At 36.2% G+C, this 20,679-nt stretch overlaps 2 protein-coding genes across 2 annotated transcripts in view; one reads left to right on the forward strand and one right to left on the reverse strand.

Moving 5' to 3' along the window:
- Positions 1-593: 593 nt before the first annotated feature.
- On the reverse strand, positions 594-1,550 carry LOC114041004 (olfactory receptor 5B2-like). The gene has a single exon (XM_027859217.1). It carries the CDS (start codon positions 1,548-1,550, stop codon positions 594-596), a length of 957 nt encoding a protein of 318 aa, XP_027715018.1.
- Positions 1,551-20,079: 18,529 nt separating this feature from the next.
- Positions 20,080-20,679, forward strand: part of LOC114041005 (olfactory receptor 4C3-like) — a 1,354-nt gene continuing 754 nt past the window's right edge. The window contains 2 exon segments of the mRNA XM_027859218.1: positions 20,080-20,196; positions 20,198-20,655. Of these exon segments, the coding sequence (XP_027715019.1) occupies positions 20,080-20,196; positions 20,198-20,655 (575 nt within the window).

A 20,679-nucleotide genomic window follows, 5' to 3' on the forward strand; every position in this document is an offset into this window, starting at 1 on the left:
CAACTAAGTGGCTTTGCTCTTGAAGTCATAAACTATTAAAAAATTATGTAGCTGATCTTCCTTTTTCTAGGAAAATTGCTACAATTACAGTCTTGGACTTAGATGTGTGTTTGTTGGGGTGGGGGAAGAATGTGCACACACCTCTAGATGGTGCCATGGATAGAGCACTGGACTTGGAATCAAGAGGCATCACCTTCATGAATTCAGATAAAACCTCAGTCACTTACTAGATGTATGATCCTGGGCAAGTCTCTTGACCCTGTTTGCCTCACAAAGAACCAGACACAACAACAAGAAGAAGACAATACACATGTATTATTCATTCCAAATAATAATCTTCTAAGGCAGGGGATACTGTTAAGGCCCTTTAAATATGAGGAAACTGAGAGTGGGACTTGCCTAGAGCTATACAACTTGAAAATGTCTAAGACAATATAAATTCAAGTCTCTCCTAACTCCAAATCTATGACATTTTCTACTACATACTAATTACCTTTGAAAAAAGTTTGGATTATACTTCTCTATCATAAGAAAAGTAGCCTGATTTGGGGGCAGGATCCAAGAGTGGGATAGGTACAGATTGGATTTTCTCTCTAAGAAAAAAGATGATTTAATTGAAGTCGTCGTCCCCTCACAGCTTTCCTAAAAGCATTCTTGACGTCTTTGTTTCTAAGACTATAGACCAGAGGGTTCAACATAGGGATGACCATGGTGTAGAACACTGACGCTATTTTGTCAGTGTCCATTGAATGGCTTGAGCTGGGTTGGAAGTACATGAAGATGATTGTCCCATAAAATATGGACACTGCTGTAAGATGGGAAGCACAGGTAGAGAAGGTTTTCTGGCGGCCTTCAGTAGAATGGATCTTCAGGATGGTGAGGAAGATTAACAAGTAAGAGGTAAAGATGACAAGAAATGGGAAAAAGGTAGTGAACGACCCTAAGATAAAGAATACTAACTCAACCATGTGAGTGTCAGAGCAAGAGAGAACTAGGAGAGGGGCAATATCACAGAAAAAGTGATGGACTATGTTGGACCTACAGAAGGAAAGGCTAAACATGTTTCCTATGACTATGGAGGCGGCCAGAAAGCCACAGATGTAAGCACCACTGGCCAGGTGTGCACATACAGTTGATGTCATGGTAGTGGTATAATATAAGGGTTTACAAATAGCAGCATGGCGATCATAGGCCATGGAGGCTAAGAGGAAACTTTCAGTAGTAACGAAAGTCGCAAAGAAGAAAAACTGTGTAGCACATCCATTATAGGAGATGACTTTGTCACCTGTGAGGAGTCCAGCCATCACCTTGGGAGTAATAGCTGAGGAGTAGCCAAAATCTGCCAGAGAGAGGTTACTGAGGAAAAAGTACATGGGGGTGTGAAGGCAGGATTCGCTGGAGATCAGAGCTACTATCCCTAGGTTCCCTACCAGGGTGATGAGGTAGATGAGAGTGAACATTATGAAGAGAGGAACCTGAAGCTCTGGGGCATCTGTTAATCCTGTAAGGATGAACTCATTCACTTCAGATCTGTTCTCCATGGACGTCATTTGAGGGTGATGCCACTTACCTGCAACAAAAGAGTAACCATTAGAAAAATCCACTCTGCATGATGAATGACTCCAAGACATAAAGCATAGTCAGAGACCTATCTTCTGTGGGGGATAGAAATAAGCAATTAAGGAAAAAAGAATGTCTAAATAGTTGTCACAGCAGTTATTCCAGGTCCCCAGAATCCACTCAACTATTTTCTCATAAAAAGAGAGAGTCACTCATGTATTACTGCTCACTTTGTTTAATCTACTACAAATTTAACCATCCCCAAAGTGACATTTCCCACTTCAGGAAAGGGAAATACCTTATTCTCTGGCAAAAATCAGCATAAGAGGGGGGATTACTGTTGGCCAGAGTTGGAGAACTAGATCTTTGCTTATGAATATGCTTCATTCTGATAAAGAAGAGAGAAAAGAAGAATAAAGGAGAAGAGGGAGGGACCAAATAAAATGAAAGTTAAAAAGCTACAGGAAGGGAGAAGAGGATCAAAAAAAGTTGGCCAAGAGTTCATTGGGATTCTGCTTACTCTTGTAATCCATTGCATCTTTAAGGTTTATGCAATAGACAGTAGTCACTAGTTCCTGAGTAGGAAGAGTTGGCACTGGATACAAGTTACATAGTTGTGAGAATCATCTGTCCAAAAGACCACTGGTAGAACACTTAAGTGCAAATGTATGACTTCTAAATTTGTTTCCTTCCACAGCCTGTCCCTTTTTCAATTCTCCACCACTGTGTGAAAACAGAAGGTGGCTACAAACGGGGATATTTGTCTTTTCATTCACTATATGGTTTTTTGGGTCTCACAGAAATCATCAGTTTTGGGGTTAGTCTGTTTCAAGTTTGAGCTAAAATCTCACCCACAAGGGGCCTTTCTTGATCCATTGATCCAATTTCAGTGCCTTTTATCTTTTGATCATCTCTCATTTATCTTGGCTATAGCTTTTTTGTAAACTGATATTTGCATGGTATTTGCATAGAGATTATGGACTCTTTGACTGCAAGGACTGTATTTTACCTTTCTTTGTATTCTCTTTGCTTAGCATTGTGCTGGACACATAGTAGGCACTTAATAAATGTTTATTGACTCACTGATTGTCCATTGGTAATTTTTTTTTAGTGAGGCAATTGGGATTAAGTGACTTGCCCAGAGTCGCACAGCTAGGAAGTGTTATGTGTCTGAGGTCACCTTTGAACTCAGTTCCTCCTGAATCCAGGTCCGGAGCTCTATCCACTGTGCCACCTAGCTGCCCCCATTGGTAACTTTCAATGCCTGAACTAAGCTATATTGGCCTTTAGGCATCAGATAACAATGTAGGCATTCTCAGGCATCACTTTAACCCTTTACAACTTGGAAGGACCTGCCACAGGAATGAATCACTCACTTAGTCTTAGAGTACTTTGTTTCTTATCTCTTGCCATAAGTTACTAAAAGTTTTTAAGGAAGTCATACGTAGGCTGCCACATGCTAATTTTAATAATTTGTATCTTAAATATATTTATGTTTATATATATACATATATACATACATATATCTATATTAAACAGAAGCAGTAAATCTCAAGTCAGTATGGTTACTCAGAGGTCATCTACTTCAGCTGACATGTGACCAGGAGTCACCTCTATCAAAGCCTGTCAAAAGGCATGAAAGAGTAGAAAAGGAGAAGAGCTGGTTAACCTGGAAGAATGAAAGGTAAAGGATTTATAGGTCTAGTAGCACATTGGGATCCCCAAGAAATTATGCCTCACATGAAAGATGAATTAGAATCTCTAACTCATGAGAACAAATCTGTCTGCCAAGGTACCGTTTAGATTTGAGGAATGGGATTCATAACTTGAACATGGTTCTGGAAAGGTTTTCCCTTATTTAAATGAAATAGGACAAGTTATAACAAGATATTACAATATTTTTAAACTGAGAAAATATACTTATATAAAGAAACCCAGGAACCAAAGTGGGAAAACATGGTGGAAAGCATTTATGTTGTTATCAGTATATTAATGATGGGAGTCTTCAATTATCTGGGCATTTGCCAGAATGTTCTCTCTTATTCTGACTTTCTGCCTCTCAATGACTTTCTCTGTCTCTGTTTCTCTGTGTCTATCTCTATATCTCTGAATCTATGCATATTTGTCTCTGTGTGTCTCTTCCTGGCTCTTTTTTCCCCTTTTTCTTTGTCTGCCTGCTTCTCCCTGTCTCTTTCTATCTGCATATCCAGTTAGCTATCTATTTATCTCTGTCTCTCTCCACAAAGAAAAGCTATTGATTTCTTTATGAAAATAATATTTTAATGCATCAAAATTGTGAAATGAAGGAACAAATATGAGAAAATTCTATCCTGCATTTGATTCTCATAAATTATGGGAATTATTAGGTAGAATCAAAATAAATAGGAATGTTACAAGAGTAGGTGAAAAGTAATTACATCATCCTAAAGTCTGAGATAAATAAAGGAAGGAAAACTAGCAATTGTCAGACATTCATATTAGATTTGGGAAGAGTAAGTTCCAGGCAATTTATAGGAAGGATACAGGATGATTCTGTAGGGAATTTAAACTTGAAAGGAAAGAAAGATCTCAAGAATAAAATTTTGAAGATGTGAGAAGAAAAATTGACAATTAGGCAGACTTAAATATGAAAAATAAGTTTGCAGAAAAGAACAAAATGAGAGATAACCAAGAAGAAATGCAAAAGCAGATCCTATCTTATAGTAATAGAGTTGAAGGAGTGTCAGCATGCAGTTTGAACTGAGGGAAGCCCAGAAAGCTAAACACTTTAAAAGGTTTGTATTTTTAATGCAAAATTGACTATTTGGGGAAACAAAGGATAATCACGTAAGAATTGGACTGATTCTGACAGCTGATGGGACAAGTACAATGAATGCCAAGCAAAGGCAGAACTGCTCAATTTGTGTTTTGCTTCTATTTTCTCTGACAAAGAAAATGATCTTTGAGTTGAGAAGAACAGAACAACTAAGAGTTGATACCAAAGTGTCAACTAAGAACTAGTACAAATATTAATGGAAAGAAGAGAAAAAATCATTTATATAGCATCTGTTATATGCCAACCACTGTACTACATTTCGTAAATATTATCTTATTTGATTCTCACAACAACCATGTGAAGTAGGTACTGTTATTACCACAATTTTAAAGTTGAGTAAAGAGAGGTAAATAGGGGTTGAATGACTTGCCCAGGGTCATACCTTAAGTATCTGTGACTGGATCTGAAATCAGGACTTCTTGACTCCATTCCCAGTGCACTATCCATTTTACCAGAGTTGCCTCTCCATAGTTTGCAAAGTACTTTGAATAGATTGGATCATTTGATCCCCACAACAATCTTGTGACATAAATGGCTAACAAGAAAACCAATTTGACCTTAACACTGCATAAAGAGACACAGTATCCAGGCATACAGAGGTGGTCCTCTCTAGTCTACATTTGGAGCAATACATTCAGTTGTGGGTACCACTCTTTAGGAGGGACATTGACAGGCTAGAGATTCTCCAGAGGAGTTCAACCAGCATGGAGAAGGACTTTGAAATCTTTCGTTATTGGGGATTGGTGGAAGGAACCAAGAGTGTTTGGTGTAGGAAATACAAAACATGGGTGTCAGAGTAGGAGTTGGGATTAACATTATCTTCAAGTATCTGTGGGACTGACATAGGGAGGAAGGATTTGGTTAGTTTTATTTGTACTAAAAGGAAAAAGCCAGGAGGAAAGGTTAGAAGGTAAGAAAAAACAAACCAATGTGAAGTAAGGAAAAGATTCCAAAAACCTTGCTATTTAGAAGTGAAAGGGGCTGTCTTAACATGTACTGGATTTCTTCTCACTTAAAGTCTTGAGGTAAGGGCTAGTTGATCCCTTGTTCAACCCAGGCACACACAGACATAGACACACACACATATGTATGTATGTTTGTCAGAGGTATGCAGAGACAGAAAAAGTTTATTTCTCATTTTATGTAAAAATGTGTCTCCTAAATCACTGTGACCATGGAGAAGTCACCACACCTCAGAGTCTCAATTCGCTCATAAGTCAAAAAAGGATAAAATAAAGGTACCTATATCACTGGGCTGTTCTGAGAATAGAGGGAGATAATTCCATAAAGTGCTTTGAAAACCTTAAAACTAGATAAAAGAGTTATCTATTATTGTTTTAATTAACACTACTGCTATTACCTGTTTTATCTTCCACAAATCCTTTAATGTCTTACTCCTAGAATATCACAGACTTCAGTTTGCTCATTAATAAAGGAAATATATTAAATAAGATGGAAAGAGAGATCTTTTCAATCTCTGCATCAATGATTCTATGACACTTTTAACCTGTATTAATTTTAAAGATATCCATTAGTCTTCATAGCACTACTGTGAAAGGACTTTTTTTCTGATGTGGTTAATATGAAACTAGTAGGTAAGGATAAAATAGATATATAAAACTTAATCTCATAGACTTTTAGAGGAGTAGAAAAAAATCAATTTTTACAATTAACAACAATGAAAGATTTTCCTTTCATATAATAGGAGATATATTAAGTAGAAAACAAACAACCAACTTAGACTCATGATTTCTAGTATCGTTTGTCTCATACATGGCACCCATGCCATTTTTATCATTGATATTATGGAATCAAATACACATAGACATAATCTATGACAATCCTTTTCACAATTGTATTCAAGGTTGGGTCTTCTTGAGTTCCCACATCCAGAGAGAACCCTTCTTGTTCTCTGGGGCTGACAAAGTGATTTGTTTTCTGCTCTGAAATGCCCAGGTGTTGATGAACAGCACTCTCTTGAAAAGATAATTGATTAGGAGTCTGAAGACTTGGGTTCTAGTATTGCTTGGGCATTCACTAATTTCTTCTGTGATTTCATGGAAGTTAATCAATCCTTTTGCACCCCTGTCTGCTCATGTGGAAAATGGGAATAATATTTCTTAGGGTATAGAGTTTACACAATTATTGTAAGGAAAGTTTCAAGAATTAAGTGCTATAAATATGAGACTTACCATCATCAGTGCAAGACAGTGCATGATAATGGGTGAGTAGGTGCTCCAAGAAATACAAAAACAGAGAAAAGATGGTAGAGGTGTTACTACACTATAAAGTACAAAAACATCAAAAGGATGTGGATTTAAATCCCACCTTAGACATTTATTAATTATGTATGTCAGGACAAATCACTAAAGTCAATCAGCTTCAGGTTACTTATCTGTAAAAAGGGGAAGGACATAATAATGATGGTATTTATTTCAACCAGTTGTTGGAACATTCAAATGAGAAAATTGAAGCTCTTTCCAAATGTTATATAAATGTGAACTATTATCATTTAGGGCAAGGACTCTTTCTCACCTAAATTTTCTTATCAAACTGCTCCCTAAAGTGTTTTACTGCAGTGTCTTGCACACAATGCATCTTCAACATTATTAGTATTAATTAACTAATATTAATGAATCAAATAATTAACCAACATTATTAAATTAGGTGTTCATTTGGACTACACAATCACCCATCCCTCAAATCACTCCTTCATTTACTGAAGGATGATGAACTTGAAAAGCCACAAGTAGTGGATGATAGGAGGTGTTTATAGAGCCCTTGGATGTTTGAACACGACTTGCATACATGATCTCATTTGAGCCCTAAGACAGCCCTATGAAATAAGTACCATAGGTGTAATTACTAACAGTTTGTGGATAAGGAAATCAAAGTGAAGTGACTTACCCATGGGGAAAATGAGTCACTGTCTGAGATTCTGAAGGTTTTTACAGACAAGTTTTCCTATCTCCACATCCAGCAATGCTTCCACTATACCATTTTGATGTCTACACTGTACCACATTCTTGGGATTGGATATCCTAGAACCTAGCTGGCTTGATGATGGAGAAAGGTGACCAACACTCCAGAAAGGAGAGTTAGCCATGAACTTTATATTCAAAGTTTGGCCTTATCCCAAGCCTAGGAAGCATAGAATTGGATTGGAGAAACTCTTCACTAGTTATTGGGGCAAAGAGTTCAAAGGTTCCTAGTGGCAGAGAAGTCACTCCTGGCCATTGCTGTGGCATGGATGGCAGTAGAGTTAGTGATGCCTACTCCTAACCTCCATTCAGTTCAGCCTCAGGAAGCACAAAAGAAAGTATGAGTGAGTGAATCAATCAAGGATTTTGATCCACCAGGTAATTCCCCAGCACTGAGTCCTACAGTGGCATGTTTCAACATCAGTAGCTGAAGTGATGGAAGACAAGGACATGATGCAGACCTGGAAGCCCTGCTGCCCTTGGGAAATGGTGCTCCCTTGGAAATACTTGACAGCTCTGCTGCCAACTCATGATCAAAACAAACCATTAAATTCTGCTCTGACAATTGGAAATTTTTTTTTTCTCATGGGTACTTTGTCATTCTTAGTTTGTTGTTAGCAAAGTGAGGTAGGAAGGGACTCAGGCGAGGCCATTGACAAAAGTTGGCTTCTAGTCCTACTTCTCCCATCTCTTAGTGAAGTGACATTGGCCATGTCACTGAACATCTCCAAATCTCAATTTATTCTTCTTTGAAATGGGTGTAATAATTTCAGACTTAAAAACAATCAAAAGGTTTTGGTGAAGATCAAATGTGATACTGAACATGAAAGAGATGTGGATTATTGAAGAGTTTTCCACAACATAAGGCAGTAAAAAAGTACTGAACTTGGTATTAGAAGATGTGGGATGGAATTGGAGGTCACTGTGAAACTTTAGGCAAGTCACTTTTCCTGGATGAACTTTGATCTCCTCATGCAAATAACATGCAAATAAGCATATTGGCATGCTCTAATTCTCATGGCCATTGTCAGGATAGTAAATCATAAAGTAAAAATGATGTTCTTATTATCCTGAATATTATTGTTATTCTTTGTAAAAATTTACTCAGAACTCCCAAGTTACCTATTTACTCAAATTGTATCTGATCCTGTCCCTCTCTGATTCTTAGCTCTGAGGACACATACACTTGAGTTTCTAGTTCAATGGTAAGTAGGGAAATGTTGTAGTAATCATTTCTTGAGGTTTAAGTAGTCTCTTTGACAGGCTCCCTCCTGCTAATCTTTTATTTTACATTCATATTAAACATATTTTCACATTAGAGATGTTGTAAGTAGAAATTAAAACCAATAGGAGGAACCATCAGAAAGAGGAAACCAAAGTCAACAGAAGAGAAAAAAAACTTAGCAATTTGGCTCCCATAGTTCTTTCTTTGGGTATGGATAGCATTTTCCATCACAAGGCCTCTGGAGATGTCTTAGATCCTTGCATTGCTAGGAAAGGTTAAGTTTATCAATATTAGTCATCATGCAATGTGGCTATAAATTGTGTACAGTGTTCTCTTGGTTCTGCTCACTTCACTCAGCATCAGACCATACAAGTCTTTCCAGGTTTTTCTGAAGTCAGTCTGTTCACCATTTCTTATAGCACAGTGGTATTCCATCACATTCATATACCACAACTTGCTCAATCAATGCCCAGTTGATGGGCATCCTCTCAATTTCCAATTCTTTGCCACCACAAAAAGAGCTGCTATGAATATTTTTGTACATGTGTATGTCCTTTTCCCCTTTGTGTGATCTCTTTGGGATATAGCCCTAGAAGTGCTATTGCTGGATCAAAGGGTATGCACATATTTATAGCCCTTTGGGCATAGTTCCAAATTGCTCTCCAAAATGGTTGGATCATTTCACAACTCCACCAACAATGCATTAGTGTTCCAATTTTCCCACATCTTCTCCAACATTTATCATTTTCCTGTTTTGTCATGTTGGCTATTCTGATAGGTATGATGCAGTACCTCGGAGTTGTTTTGATTTGCATTTCTTTAATCAATAGTGATTTAGAGCATTTTTTCATATGACTATAGATGGCTTTAATTTTTTCATCTGAGAACTGTCTGTTCATATCCTTTGACAACTTATCAATTGGGGAATGGCTTGTATTCTTATAAATTTGACTTAATTCTCTATATATTTTAGAAATGAGGCCCTTATCAGAGAGACTGGTTGTAAAAATTCTTTCCCAATTTTTTACCTTCCTTCTAATCTTAGTTGTATTGGCTTTGTTTGGGCAAAAAGTTATCAATTTAGTGTAATCAAAATTATCTATTTTGCTTTTGTAATGTTCTCTATCTCCTGTTTGGTCATGAATTCTTCTGTTCTCCATGGATCTGACAGGTAAACTATTCCTTGCTCTCCCACATTGCTTACAGTATCAGCCTTTATATCTAAATCATGAACCCATTTAGACTTTATTTTGGTATATGGTGTGAGATTTTGGTCTATGCCTAGTTTCTGCCATACTCTTTTCCAGTTTTCCAAGCAATGTTTTTCAAAGAGTAGGTTCTCATCCCAGAAGCTGGGGTCTCTAGGTTTATTAAATAATAGATTACTATAGTCATTGACTAGTATGTCTTGCATATTGAACCTATTCCATTGATCCACCACTCTATTTCTTAGCCAGTACCAAGCAGTTTTGATGATTGCTGCTTTGTAATACAATTTGAGATATAGAATGGCTAGGCCACCTTCCCCTGTATTTCTTTTCATTAATTCCCTTGATATTCTGGAACTTTTGTTCTTCCAAATGAATCTTGTTATTATTTTTTCTAACTCTATAAAATCTTTTTTTTTTTGGTAGTTTGATTGGTATGGCACTGAATAGTAAATTAGCTTAGGTAGAATTGTCATTTTTATTATATTAGCTTGGCCTACCCATAAGCAACTGATGTTTTTCCAATTATTTAGATCTGATTTTATTTGCATGAAAAGTTTTTGTAATTGTGTTCATTGAGTTCCTAGGTTTGTTTTGGGAGGTAGACTTCTAAATATTTTATAATGTCTACAGTAAGTTTAAGTGGAATTTCTCTTTCTATCTCTTGCTGTTCAGCTTTGTAGGTAATATATAGAAATGCCAATGATTTATGTGGGTTTATTTTATAGCCTGCAACTTTGCTAAATTTGTTTATTATTTCGAGTAGTTTTTTACTTGATTCTCTGGGATTCTCTAAGTATAACATCATGTCATCTACAAAGAGTGATAGCTTAGTTTCCTCTTTGCCTATTCTAATGCCTTCAATGTCTTTTTCTTCTCTTCTTGCTAAAGCTAACGTTTCCAGTAAAATAGTGTACAACAGTGGTGATAATGGACATCCTTGTTTCACCCCCGATCTTGTTGGAAATGCTTCTAGCTTGTCCCCATGACATATTATGCTTGCTGAAGGTTTTAGATAAATGCTATTTATTATTTTATGTAAGATTCCATTCATGCCTATCCTCTCTAGTGTTTTTAATAGGCATGGGTGTTGTATTTTGTCAAAAGCTTTTTCTGCATCTATTGAGATAATCATGTGGTTTCTGTTAGTTTTGGTGTTGATATGATGAATTATGCTGATAGTTTTCCTTATATTGAACCAGCCCTGCGTTCCTAGTATAAATCCTACCTGGTCATAGTGTATTATTCTTGTGATAAGTTGCTGTAATTTATTTTCTATTATTTTGTTTAAAATTTTTCCATCTCTATTCATTAGAGAAATTGCTCTATAATTTTCTTTCTCTGGTTTGACTCTTCCTGGTTTAGATATCAGCACCATATTATCATAAAAAGAATTTTGTAAGATTCTTTCTTTATCTATTTTCCCAAATAGTCTATATAGTATTGGAATTAATTGTTCCTTAAATGTTTGATAGAATTTCATGTAAATCCATCTGGCCCTGGAGATTTTTTCCTAGGGAGTTCATCAATGGTTTGTTCATTTTCTTTTTATGAGATGAGGTGATTTAAGTATTTTACTTCCTCTTCTGTTAATCTGAGCAAATTATATTTTTGTAAATATGTATCCATTTCACTAAGATTGTCAAATTTGTTGACATATAGTTGCGCAAAATAATTCCTAATTGTTGTATTAATTTCCTCTTCCTTGGTGGTAGTTTCACCCTTTTCATTCTTGATACTAATAACTTGGTTTTCTTCTTTCTTTTTTTAATTATATTAACCAAAGGTTTATCTATTTTATTGTTTTTTTTTCATGGAACCAGATCTTAGTTTTATTTATTAGTTCAATAATTTTCTTAATTTCAATTTCATTAATTTTTCCTTTGGTTTTCAATATTTCTAATTTGGTGTTTAATTGAGGATTTTTAATTTGCTCTTTTTCTAGTTTTTTTAGTTGTGTGCGCAATTCATTGACCTCCTCTTTTTCTATTTTATGTATGTAAGCATTTAGAAATATAAAACTTCCCCTAAGAACTGCTTTTGTTGCATCCCATAAGTTTTAGTATGTTGTCTCATTATTGTCATTGTCTTGAAAGAAATTATTGATTGTTTCTATGGTTTATTGTTTGACCCAATCATTTTTTAGGATTAGATTATTTAGTTTCCAATTATTTTTTATTCTACAGTTCTATGACCCTTTATTACATATAATTTTTATTGCATCATGATCTGAAAAGGATGCATTTAATATTTCTGCCTTTCTGCATTGGATTGTGAGGTTTTTATGCCCTAGTACATGGTCAATTTTTGTTTATGTGCCATGTAGCACCGAGAAAAAAGTATATTCCTTTCTATTTCTATATTCCAGTTTTCTCCAGAGGTCTATTATACCTAACTTTTCTAATGTTCTATTTACCTGCTTAACTTCTTTCTTGTTTATTTTGTGGTTAGATTTATCTAGTTCAGAGAGGGGGAGGTTGAGGTACCCCACTAGTATAGTTTTGCTCTCTATTTCTTCCTGTAACTCCCTGAACTTCTTCTTTAAGAATCTGGATGCTATACCATTTGGTGCATATGTGTTTAGTAATGATGCTACTTCATTGTCTGTGGTGCCTTTTAGCAGGATGTAGTTTCCTTCCTTGTCTCTTTTAATAAGATCTATTTTTGCTTTTGCTTTGTCTGAGTTCAGGATTGCTACCCCTGCTTTTTTTACTTCAGCTGAAGTATTCTATATTTTGCTCCAGCTTTTTACCTTTACCCTGTATGTGTCACTCTTTTTCAAATGTGTTTCCTGTAAGCAACATATCTTAGGATGATGGTTTTTAATCCACTCTGCTATATGTTTCTGTTTTATGGGAGAGGTAAAACCATTCATATTCACAGTTATGATTACTATCTGTGTCTTTTTCTCCATCCTTTCCCCCCCCGTTTAGGCTTTTCTTTCTCCTTTCTCCTTTCCCCCCCTCACTAGTGTTTTGCTTTTGATCACTGCCTCCTTCAGTCCCACCTCCCTTCTATTACCCCTTTCCCTTTTCTTCCCCTTTACACTTCCTGCTTCTTCCCTCCTTTATATCCCCCCTCCCTTTTCTTTCCCCTTTTCCCTCCTACTGCTATAGTACAGGTTAGATTTCTATACCTAACTGATTATGTTATTCCCTTCTTGAGCCAAATCTGATGAGAGTAAGGTTCAAACAAGGATAATCCCCCTCCCTTATTTACCTCTGCTCTAATAGATTTTTGTGTCTTTTCCTCTAATGTAATTTACCCTTGTCTGTCTCCTCCTTTCTCAGTATATTTTCTTAACTCAGACTAATCCACTTACTTGGATCCATTTAACCCACTTGATTAATTTTTTTTATCATTACATCAAAGTCAACTTATATCCACCCCTTTTATGTATACTCCTTTAACATGGTACAGTAACAATATATTTCTCAAGAGTTGCAATTGTCATCTTCCTTTTTAGGGATGTAAACATTTTGCCCTTATTAACAACATATTATATCTTTCTGTCCCATTTACCTTTTTATGTCTCTCTTGAATCTTGTACTTGAAGATCAAATTTTTTGTTGAGCTGTGGTCTTTTTATCAGGAAGGTTTGGAAGTCCCCTATTTCATTGAATATTCATCTTTTTCCCTGAAAAATCACACTCATTTTTGCTGGGTAGTTAATCCTTGGCTGAATTCCATGCTCCTTTGCCTTACCAAATATCATGTTCCATGGCCTACGGTCTTTTAATCTAGAGGCTGCAAGGTCCTGTGTAATCCTGATTGTGGTTCCATGATATTTAAATTGTGTCTTTCTGGCTGCTTGCAGTAATTTCTCTTTAATCTGGTCATTTTGGAATTTAGCTAGTTATATTCCTTGGCATTTTCAGTTTGGGATCTCTTTCAGGCGGGGAGTGGTGGATTCTTTCTAAAGTTATTTTACCTTCAGATTCTAGGACTTCAGGGCAGTTTTCCTTTATGATTTCCTTAAGGATATTTTCCAGGCTCTTTTTTTCATCATGATTTTCAGGTAGGCCTATGATTTTTAAAATGTCTCTCCTGGATCAATTTTCCAGGTCAGTTGTTTTACCCATGAGGTATTTTATGTTTTCATCTATTTTTTCATTTTTTTGTTTCTGTTTGACTGATTCTTGCTCTCTCATAGAGTCATTAGTTTCCATTGGTTCAATTCTAATTTTTAACATACTGTTTTCTTCTCTTAGATTTTGTACTTTTTTCTCCAATTGGTCAATTACATTTTTAAGGAATTTGTTTTCTTCAGTGTACTTTTTTTCCAATTGGCCAATTGTACTTTTAAAGGACTCCTCTACCTCTCTCATTTGACTTTTAAAATCCTTCTTGAGCTCTTCTAAGAAGGCTTTTTGGGCTTCAGACCAGTTCATATTCCCTTTTGATGTTGCAGATATGGGTTTGATGACAATGTAGTCCTCTTCAGAATTTCTGTCTTGATCTTCACTCTTCTCGTTATATCAATCTATTGTATGTTTCTTTTTACTCATAGTGTTTCTTTATTCCCTGGCCTTTAAAGTGATTATGCTCTCCTGCTGGGGAGCAGAGGGCACTGACCCAAGCTTCTTGTGTTGGGAGCCTAGGTCTTGGCCACTGGCTTTGTGTGCTGGGTCCTCTTATGTTGGCAATTGGAGGCTGCAAGATTCTGGCAGCTTACCTGGCATTGGGCTGGAATCAACAAGGCTGGGACTTTCAGGCAAATCTAGGTTGCCTGCTTTTCTTTTCCTTTAGCTTTGTTCAGCTCCTTTTAGATGGGTGCTGCAGGATGTTTATCTGTCTGGGGCCTCTTGCAGTGCTACCTCCCTTAGTTCTGTTTAGGCACTGGGAAACTCCTTTGCTCTAGAATGCCAAAACACCTTAAGGTTTTCTGAACTGGTTTCCCCTGGTTCCCCACCCTCACTGAGGCACTCAGAGGTACAGCTGTTGGTGTTTGCCTGCTCAACCGCCTGGACTTTGGGATCTCCTCCTGATTGGCAGTTGGAGGCTGTAGGGTTCTGACAGCTTACCTGGTGTTGGGATGGAATCCACAAGGTTGGAACTTTCAGGCACCTCTAGGTTCCTTTCTTCAGCTCCTTTCAGATGAATGATGCAGGGTGCTTATCTGCCTAGGGCCCTTTGTAGTGATGCTTCCCTTGTTTTTGCTGAGGCACTGGGAGACCCATTTGCTGTAGAATGCCAAGGCACTGGAATCTCCTCTTGGTGTGCTAAAGTGTGTCTTTCCACTAGCTTGCTGGGTGACTCCCGGTTCTATACAGCTCCCCTTCCCCCAGGGTAAGAGGGGCCTTTCCCGTTAATCCCTCTAGCTACCTGGGTTGCTGTATTGCTGCAACCCCTCTTTCTTCTGGTTCGGCTGTTCCATGTTTTTTTCTGGGGTGATATTTTCTGGGTTTTCAGAGGTTATTAGGGGAAGGTGAAAGTGACTACCTTTTTACTCCGCCATCTTGGTTCCCAGAAGTGGAAACCCTCCTGCTATTCTTGAGGACAAGACAGTGAAGAGCCCGGTGTGGCAGATTCAGAATTTTTGAAGACTTAGATTCAAGAAAGATTCAATGTTGACTCATTGTCAACTTGGAAGGTGGTCTCTCCTAAGCCCCTGCCTGTTGTATGTCCCCCACAATGCAAAGCCAACTTTTATTTACTGTCTATATATTTTATGCTTACTTATATGTGTGTATTAATTTTCATCCAATAAAATTTTTTCTCACGTACAGACACTACATTATTTTTGTCTTGGTATATCCAGAGCCTATACTAAGCCTTAATTAAAGTAGTGGCCTAATAAATTATTGTGGAATTCAATTGATTTTTCACTTACTTGGACAAACACATATTGGCATCCTTATCAAATTCCCAGATGAAAAAAATCTAACATAAATTGTGCGTTTATTAATCACTTACTGTAGGACAGGCACTGTGTTAAGTATTGGGGATACAATAACAACAAGGACAAAAACACATTTTATCACATTTTCAGATTTCTCATATCTAGGAAGGTTAGCCGTCATTTTGGGACAATGGTAGATTTAGGATCCCAAAAGACCTCAACAGAGTAGAAAGTTGGGAGAGACTCAATGAGATGGAAATAAACAAATAAGTGTAAATTTCTACACGTGTTCAAAATATCATCTGTTTCAACATAAGTGATATTGCAAACTACAAGAAAGATAAATATGGCCTTTGTATAGTACTTTAAGTTTTGGAAATTGCTTATAAGCATTGTGCTATTTGAGAAGAAAAAAGCTAATGCTATCTTAGACTATATAAAAGGCATAATGTATAAAATGAAGGAGGTGAATGTTGCACCCCTTTATGGTGTAGGCAGACCATGCCAGCAATACTGATTCGACTTAGAGTAACTACATTTTAGGAAGATACAGAGAAAACAAAACACATCTAGAGAGAGTTGTCTAGACTGGTCAAGTAATATGGTCTACACCATCAGAAGGTTAGTGGAAAGAAAAGGAGATATTGAATGCAGATTTATGGGGGACATGACAGATATGAAGTATGTGGATGGTTATCATGTGCAAGAGAGACTAGATTTGGATTTTTCAATGTTTGTGAACTTTATTATGTTTTTTTTCTTTTTGAAACTCCAAATACTTTTATTAAAAAAAAAAAATTTGACCCTAAGAAATGCCAATCGATGCAAGCATTTCCATACATATAAAGCAGAAAAAGAGGATTGTACATGTAGCCACCAAACTGAACCATGTATAACTTACTTCTCCTTCCAGGTATAAAACAATTTGCTTTCAAAACTATCTTACTTGTCTCTTTCCTACAGATGTTCCTTCTGTTCTCATCATGCTAGGTTAAAATGCCTAGCAGTAGTATCACTGAGTCAAAGCTTAGGCATGCATGTCCATGTTAATGACTTTCCAGAATATCTTAATCGATTCAAAACTCTACCAACAGTGGATTAGTGTGCCTCTTTTTTCCACAGCACCTCTGTCAATTTCAATTTTCTTTTTTTTTTTGCCTATCTGATGAGTAAGAAGTAGAAACTCAGATTTGATTTCATGTACATTTCTCTAAGTATTTATGATTTAGTACATTTTTATATGCCAGTTGTAAACTTAGATTTCTTTTACAAGAGCCTTTTCATATACTTTAGTCAATTTTCTATTGGGGAATGAATCTTATCCTTATATATTTGAATCAGTTCCTCATATCTCAATCATGAGACCTTTATCAGAGAAATTGTTACAAAGATTTTTTCCCCATATAACTTTTTCCCCATACAATTTTAACTGTTAATTTTGTGTAAAAACATCAATTTTATTTAAGTAAAATTTGTCCAACATCTTTTGTGATCCTCCCTTTCCCTTGTTTGCTTATGACCTCTTCCTCTATCCATAGTTGAAAGAAATTTTCCTTTCTGCTTCCTTTCTTTATGGTGTGGCAGGTAATATTAAAATCACGTATCCATTTGGAATTCATATTGTTATGTGGTACGAAATCTTGGCCTAAAGCTCATTTCTGCCAAGATGCTTTTCATTTTTTCAAGCAGATTTTATCAAATATGTATTCTTCCCCCAGGAGTTGTTGGTCTTTTGAGCTTATTGGATACTATGTTGCTAAATTATTTTGCTTTTGTATATTGTTAGCCTAATCTGGTTCACTTCTTCATTTTTGTTAACCATAACAAATCCTTTTTATGATTATGTCTTTACAGTATAATTTGAGATCTGCTACTCCTAGCCTACCTTCCTTTTCACATTTTTTTTCATTATTTATCTTAAAATTATTGGCCATTTGTTCCTCAAAAAAGGTGTTGTCATCATTTTTTTTCTTTTCAAGCTCTAAACTTTAGCAATTTGGTTTGGTATGACACTGAGTAAATAAATTAAGTTGCATAAGGTTGGGCATGGCTCAGAATTAATTAATTAATATGTCTGCAGGTATTCATGTCTGAAATTATTAATGTAAATGGTATTCTGTAGTTTTATTCATATATTGTGAGTATGTCTTAGTAGGTACTCTTCCACATATTTTATAGATTCTATAGTTATTTTAATGGACTTCATCTATCCCTTCATACTTGACTTCATTGGTATTATATAAAAGGTCTGATAATTTATATTTTTAAATACCCTACTACTTTGCTGATGTTATTATTTGATTGATTTTAGTTGACTTTTTATTATTCTTTGAATATATTACCAAATCATCTGCAATAAGGGTTGTTTCATTTTTGTCTGTGTTTATTCCTTCCGTTTCTTGTTTCTTGTCACGTGGCTATAGTTAGCATTTCATGCACTATACAAAGTAATAATTGAGCCTTGCTTCAACCCTGATCTTATTGGAAAGAAAATTCCTCATTAGGAATTCTTTAAGTGAGTAAGACATATGCACATATACATATATATATATATATATACACATATATACACATACAGATAGGCAGAGACAGAGAGACAAAGAGAGATAGAGATATAAATTAAGAGCAAGATAGAGATAGAGAAATAGATAAAGTAAGAGGTAAGATAAATATGTAATAGATGATAATTGTAAATACATAGTAGATAGGTGATATATGGTTAGAGAAGGTGATGGATAGAAAGATAGAGATATAAATAGAGAAATAAATGACAGAAAGAGGAAGAAGGACAGATACATAGCTGAAGATAAATGGATAGATGGATAAATAGAAGCAAATGATAGTTAATTGGTAGGTAGGTAAATAATAGATAAATACAGATAGCTGGATAGGTGAGGGATAGATGATTAATATATAGGTAATAGATAAATGATAACTGGACAGATAGAGGAGAGATGATAGATGGATAAATCACCTAAATATATCAAAGAATGAAAAGAATAAGAAATCATCATATAAAACTTGTTTCAAAAATCTTTGTGCAATTTTAACCAACTAAAACCTAAACTGCCCTAAGAGTTTAGAGAAACTCTTTTTACTCTTCCTAGCTTTCTTGCTACCTGTCTGAGTGGTCCTTGACAGTCTATTTTCTTATTCATACTAAATGAATATGAAAATGAAACAGTTTCCTTCTTTATTCTTTCATCTTTATACTTAACATATTTATGTTATCTATATCATCATTAGTAGCAACATTCTTATTCTACTCTGTGCTCAGTAGGCACTTCAGAAATCCATCCTGTATTGAATGACTATAATAGTTTGCAGTTTTACACAATTACTTAGTAAAGTGACCTTGGACTTTGGAATGATTTGTATCTTTGGAGAATAGCTGAAATTGTTTGCTCTCTTACCCTACCTGCTTTCTCATCATTAAAAACTTATATGCACCAAGGGTTTCAGAGGAAAGAGTTTCAAATCCCACTTCTGATGCTGACTAACAGCATGACTTGGGAAATCACCTTACCTAAACGGATTTCAGTTTTCTCATCTGTAAAATGACAGAATTAGACTACATAGACTCTGGAGTCTTTTCTACATCTTGGTCTATACACCTGTAATTATTTCCCTTGATACCTTTGTGAGCCCAGGATAGTGCTTAGGAAATAAATATTTTTATGGTGTGGCAAGGGCAGGTAATTTTCAAGCCTGGGATAGTTTGCAGAAGAGAAGACATGATATGGTGAGAACTTTGCTGTACAAGAACTATGGTCTTCTTCAGAACATCAGGACAGATAGTCATCTAGCATTTATTAAGCACCTGCTATATGCCAGACACAATGCTAAATTCTGGGGATACAAAAAGAGGCAAAATCCAGTCCCTGCTCACTAGGAGCTCACCATTTAATTGGGAACATAGCTCTGTATAAATAAGATATATAAAAGATAAATTGGAGTTGCTCTTAGGGGGAAACTTTAAGATTAAGGAGTGCTGGTAAAGGCTTCTTGTAGAAAGTGGGACCTAGCTGTGACTAGAAGGAAGCCAAATAAACCAGAGGAGAAGGTTAAGTGGAAGAGTGTAACAGGCATGGGAAATAGCTAGTAAATACTCTCTGATTGGGAGACGGAGTGTCTTGTGTGAGGAATAGCAAGGAAGCCAGTTTCACTGGTTTACAAAGTACATGGAGGGTCATAAATTGTAAGGAAATTGGAAAGTTAGGAAAAGATGAGGTTATGAAGGTCGTTCAAAGTCAAATAGAGGATTTGAAATTTGACCTTTGATGTAACAGGAAGCCACTGGATGTAGGTGACCCTTTAAATGTAGGTGAAATGAAACCCTAAACAAATTTAGTTTGTGTTGAAATTTCATCTGGCCATGGATCTGAAGATGATAACACTTCTTTCTTTAGGCTACAGGTAACTCTGTTGTCAGTGGCCACGTCACATACATGGGGCATCAAAGGAATGTTACAGAATTTATTCTTTTGGGGCTCTCAGCTATTCCAGAGGTACAAAAAATATTGTTCCTTATGTTCTTTATTATATATGTCATCACCGTAGTGGTGAAAACTGTTCATTGTGGCCACCATTGTTAGTAGCCAGGCACTAATCCTACTTATGTATTTTTTCCTGGCTTCTCTTTCTTTTATTGACACTTGCTATTCCACCTCAGTGGTCCCGAAACTCATTGCAGATTGTTTATATGAGAAGAAAACCATCTCTTTCAATGGGTGTATGACTCAGCTATTTGCAGAACATTTCTTTGGTGGTGCTGAGATCATCCTGCTCACAGTGATGGCCTATGACCGCTATGTAGCCATCTGTAAGTCCTTGCACTATGTGACTATTGTGACCCAACGTCTATGTGGTCTTCTGGTGTTGCTGGCATGGGTAGGTGGCTTTCTACATGCCATGATTCAAATTCTGCTTGTCTTTCAGTTACCCTTCTGTGGTCCCAATTTGATGGATCACTTTGTTTGTGATTTTTACCCATTGCTGGAGCTTGCCTGTACTGACACCTATGTTACTGGTATCTTGGTGATGGTCAA

This window comes from Vombatus ursinus, unplaced genomic scaffold (assembly GCF_900497805.2).
Source record: "Vombatus ursinus unplaced genomic scaffold, bare-nosed wombat genome assembly UNPS02014163.1, whole genome shotgun sequence".
NCBI lineage: Eukaryota > Metazoa > Chordata > Mammalia > Diprotodontia > Vombatidae > Vombatus > Vombatus ursinus.

Bases quoted from the DNA above. Each gene is read 5' to 3' on its own strand.
- LOC114041004 (XM_027859217.1), bottom strand. From the start codon at position 1,550: ATGACGTCCATGGAGAACAGATCTGAAGTGAATGAGTTCATCCTTACA.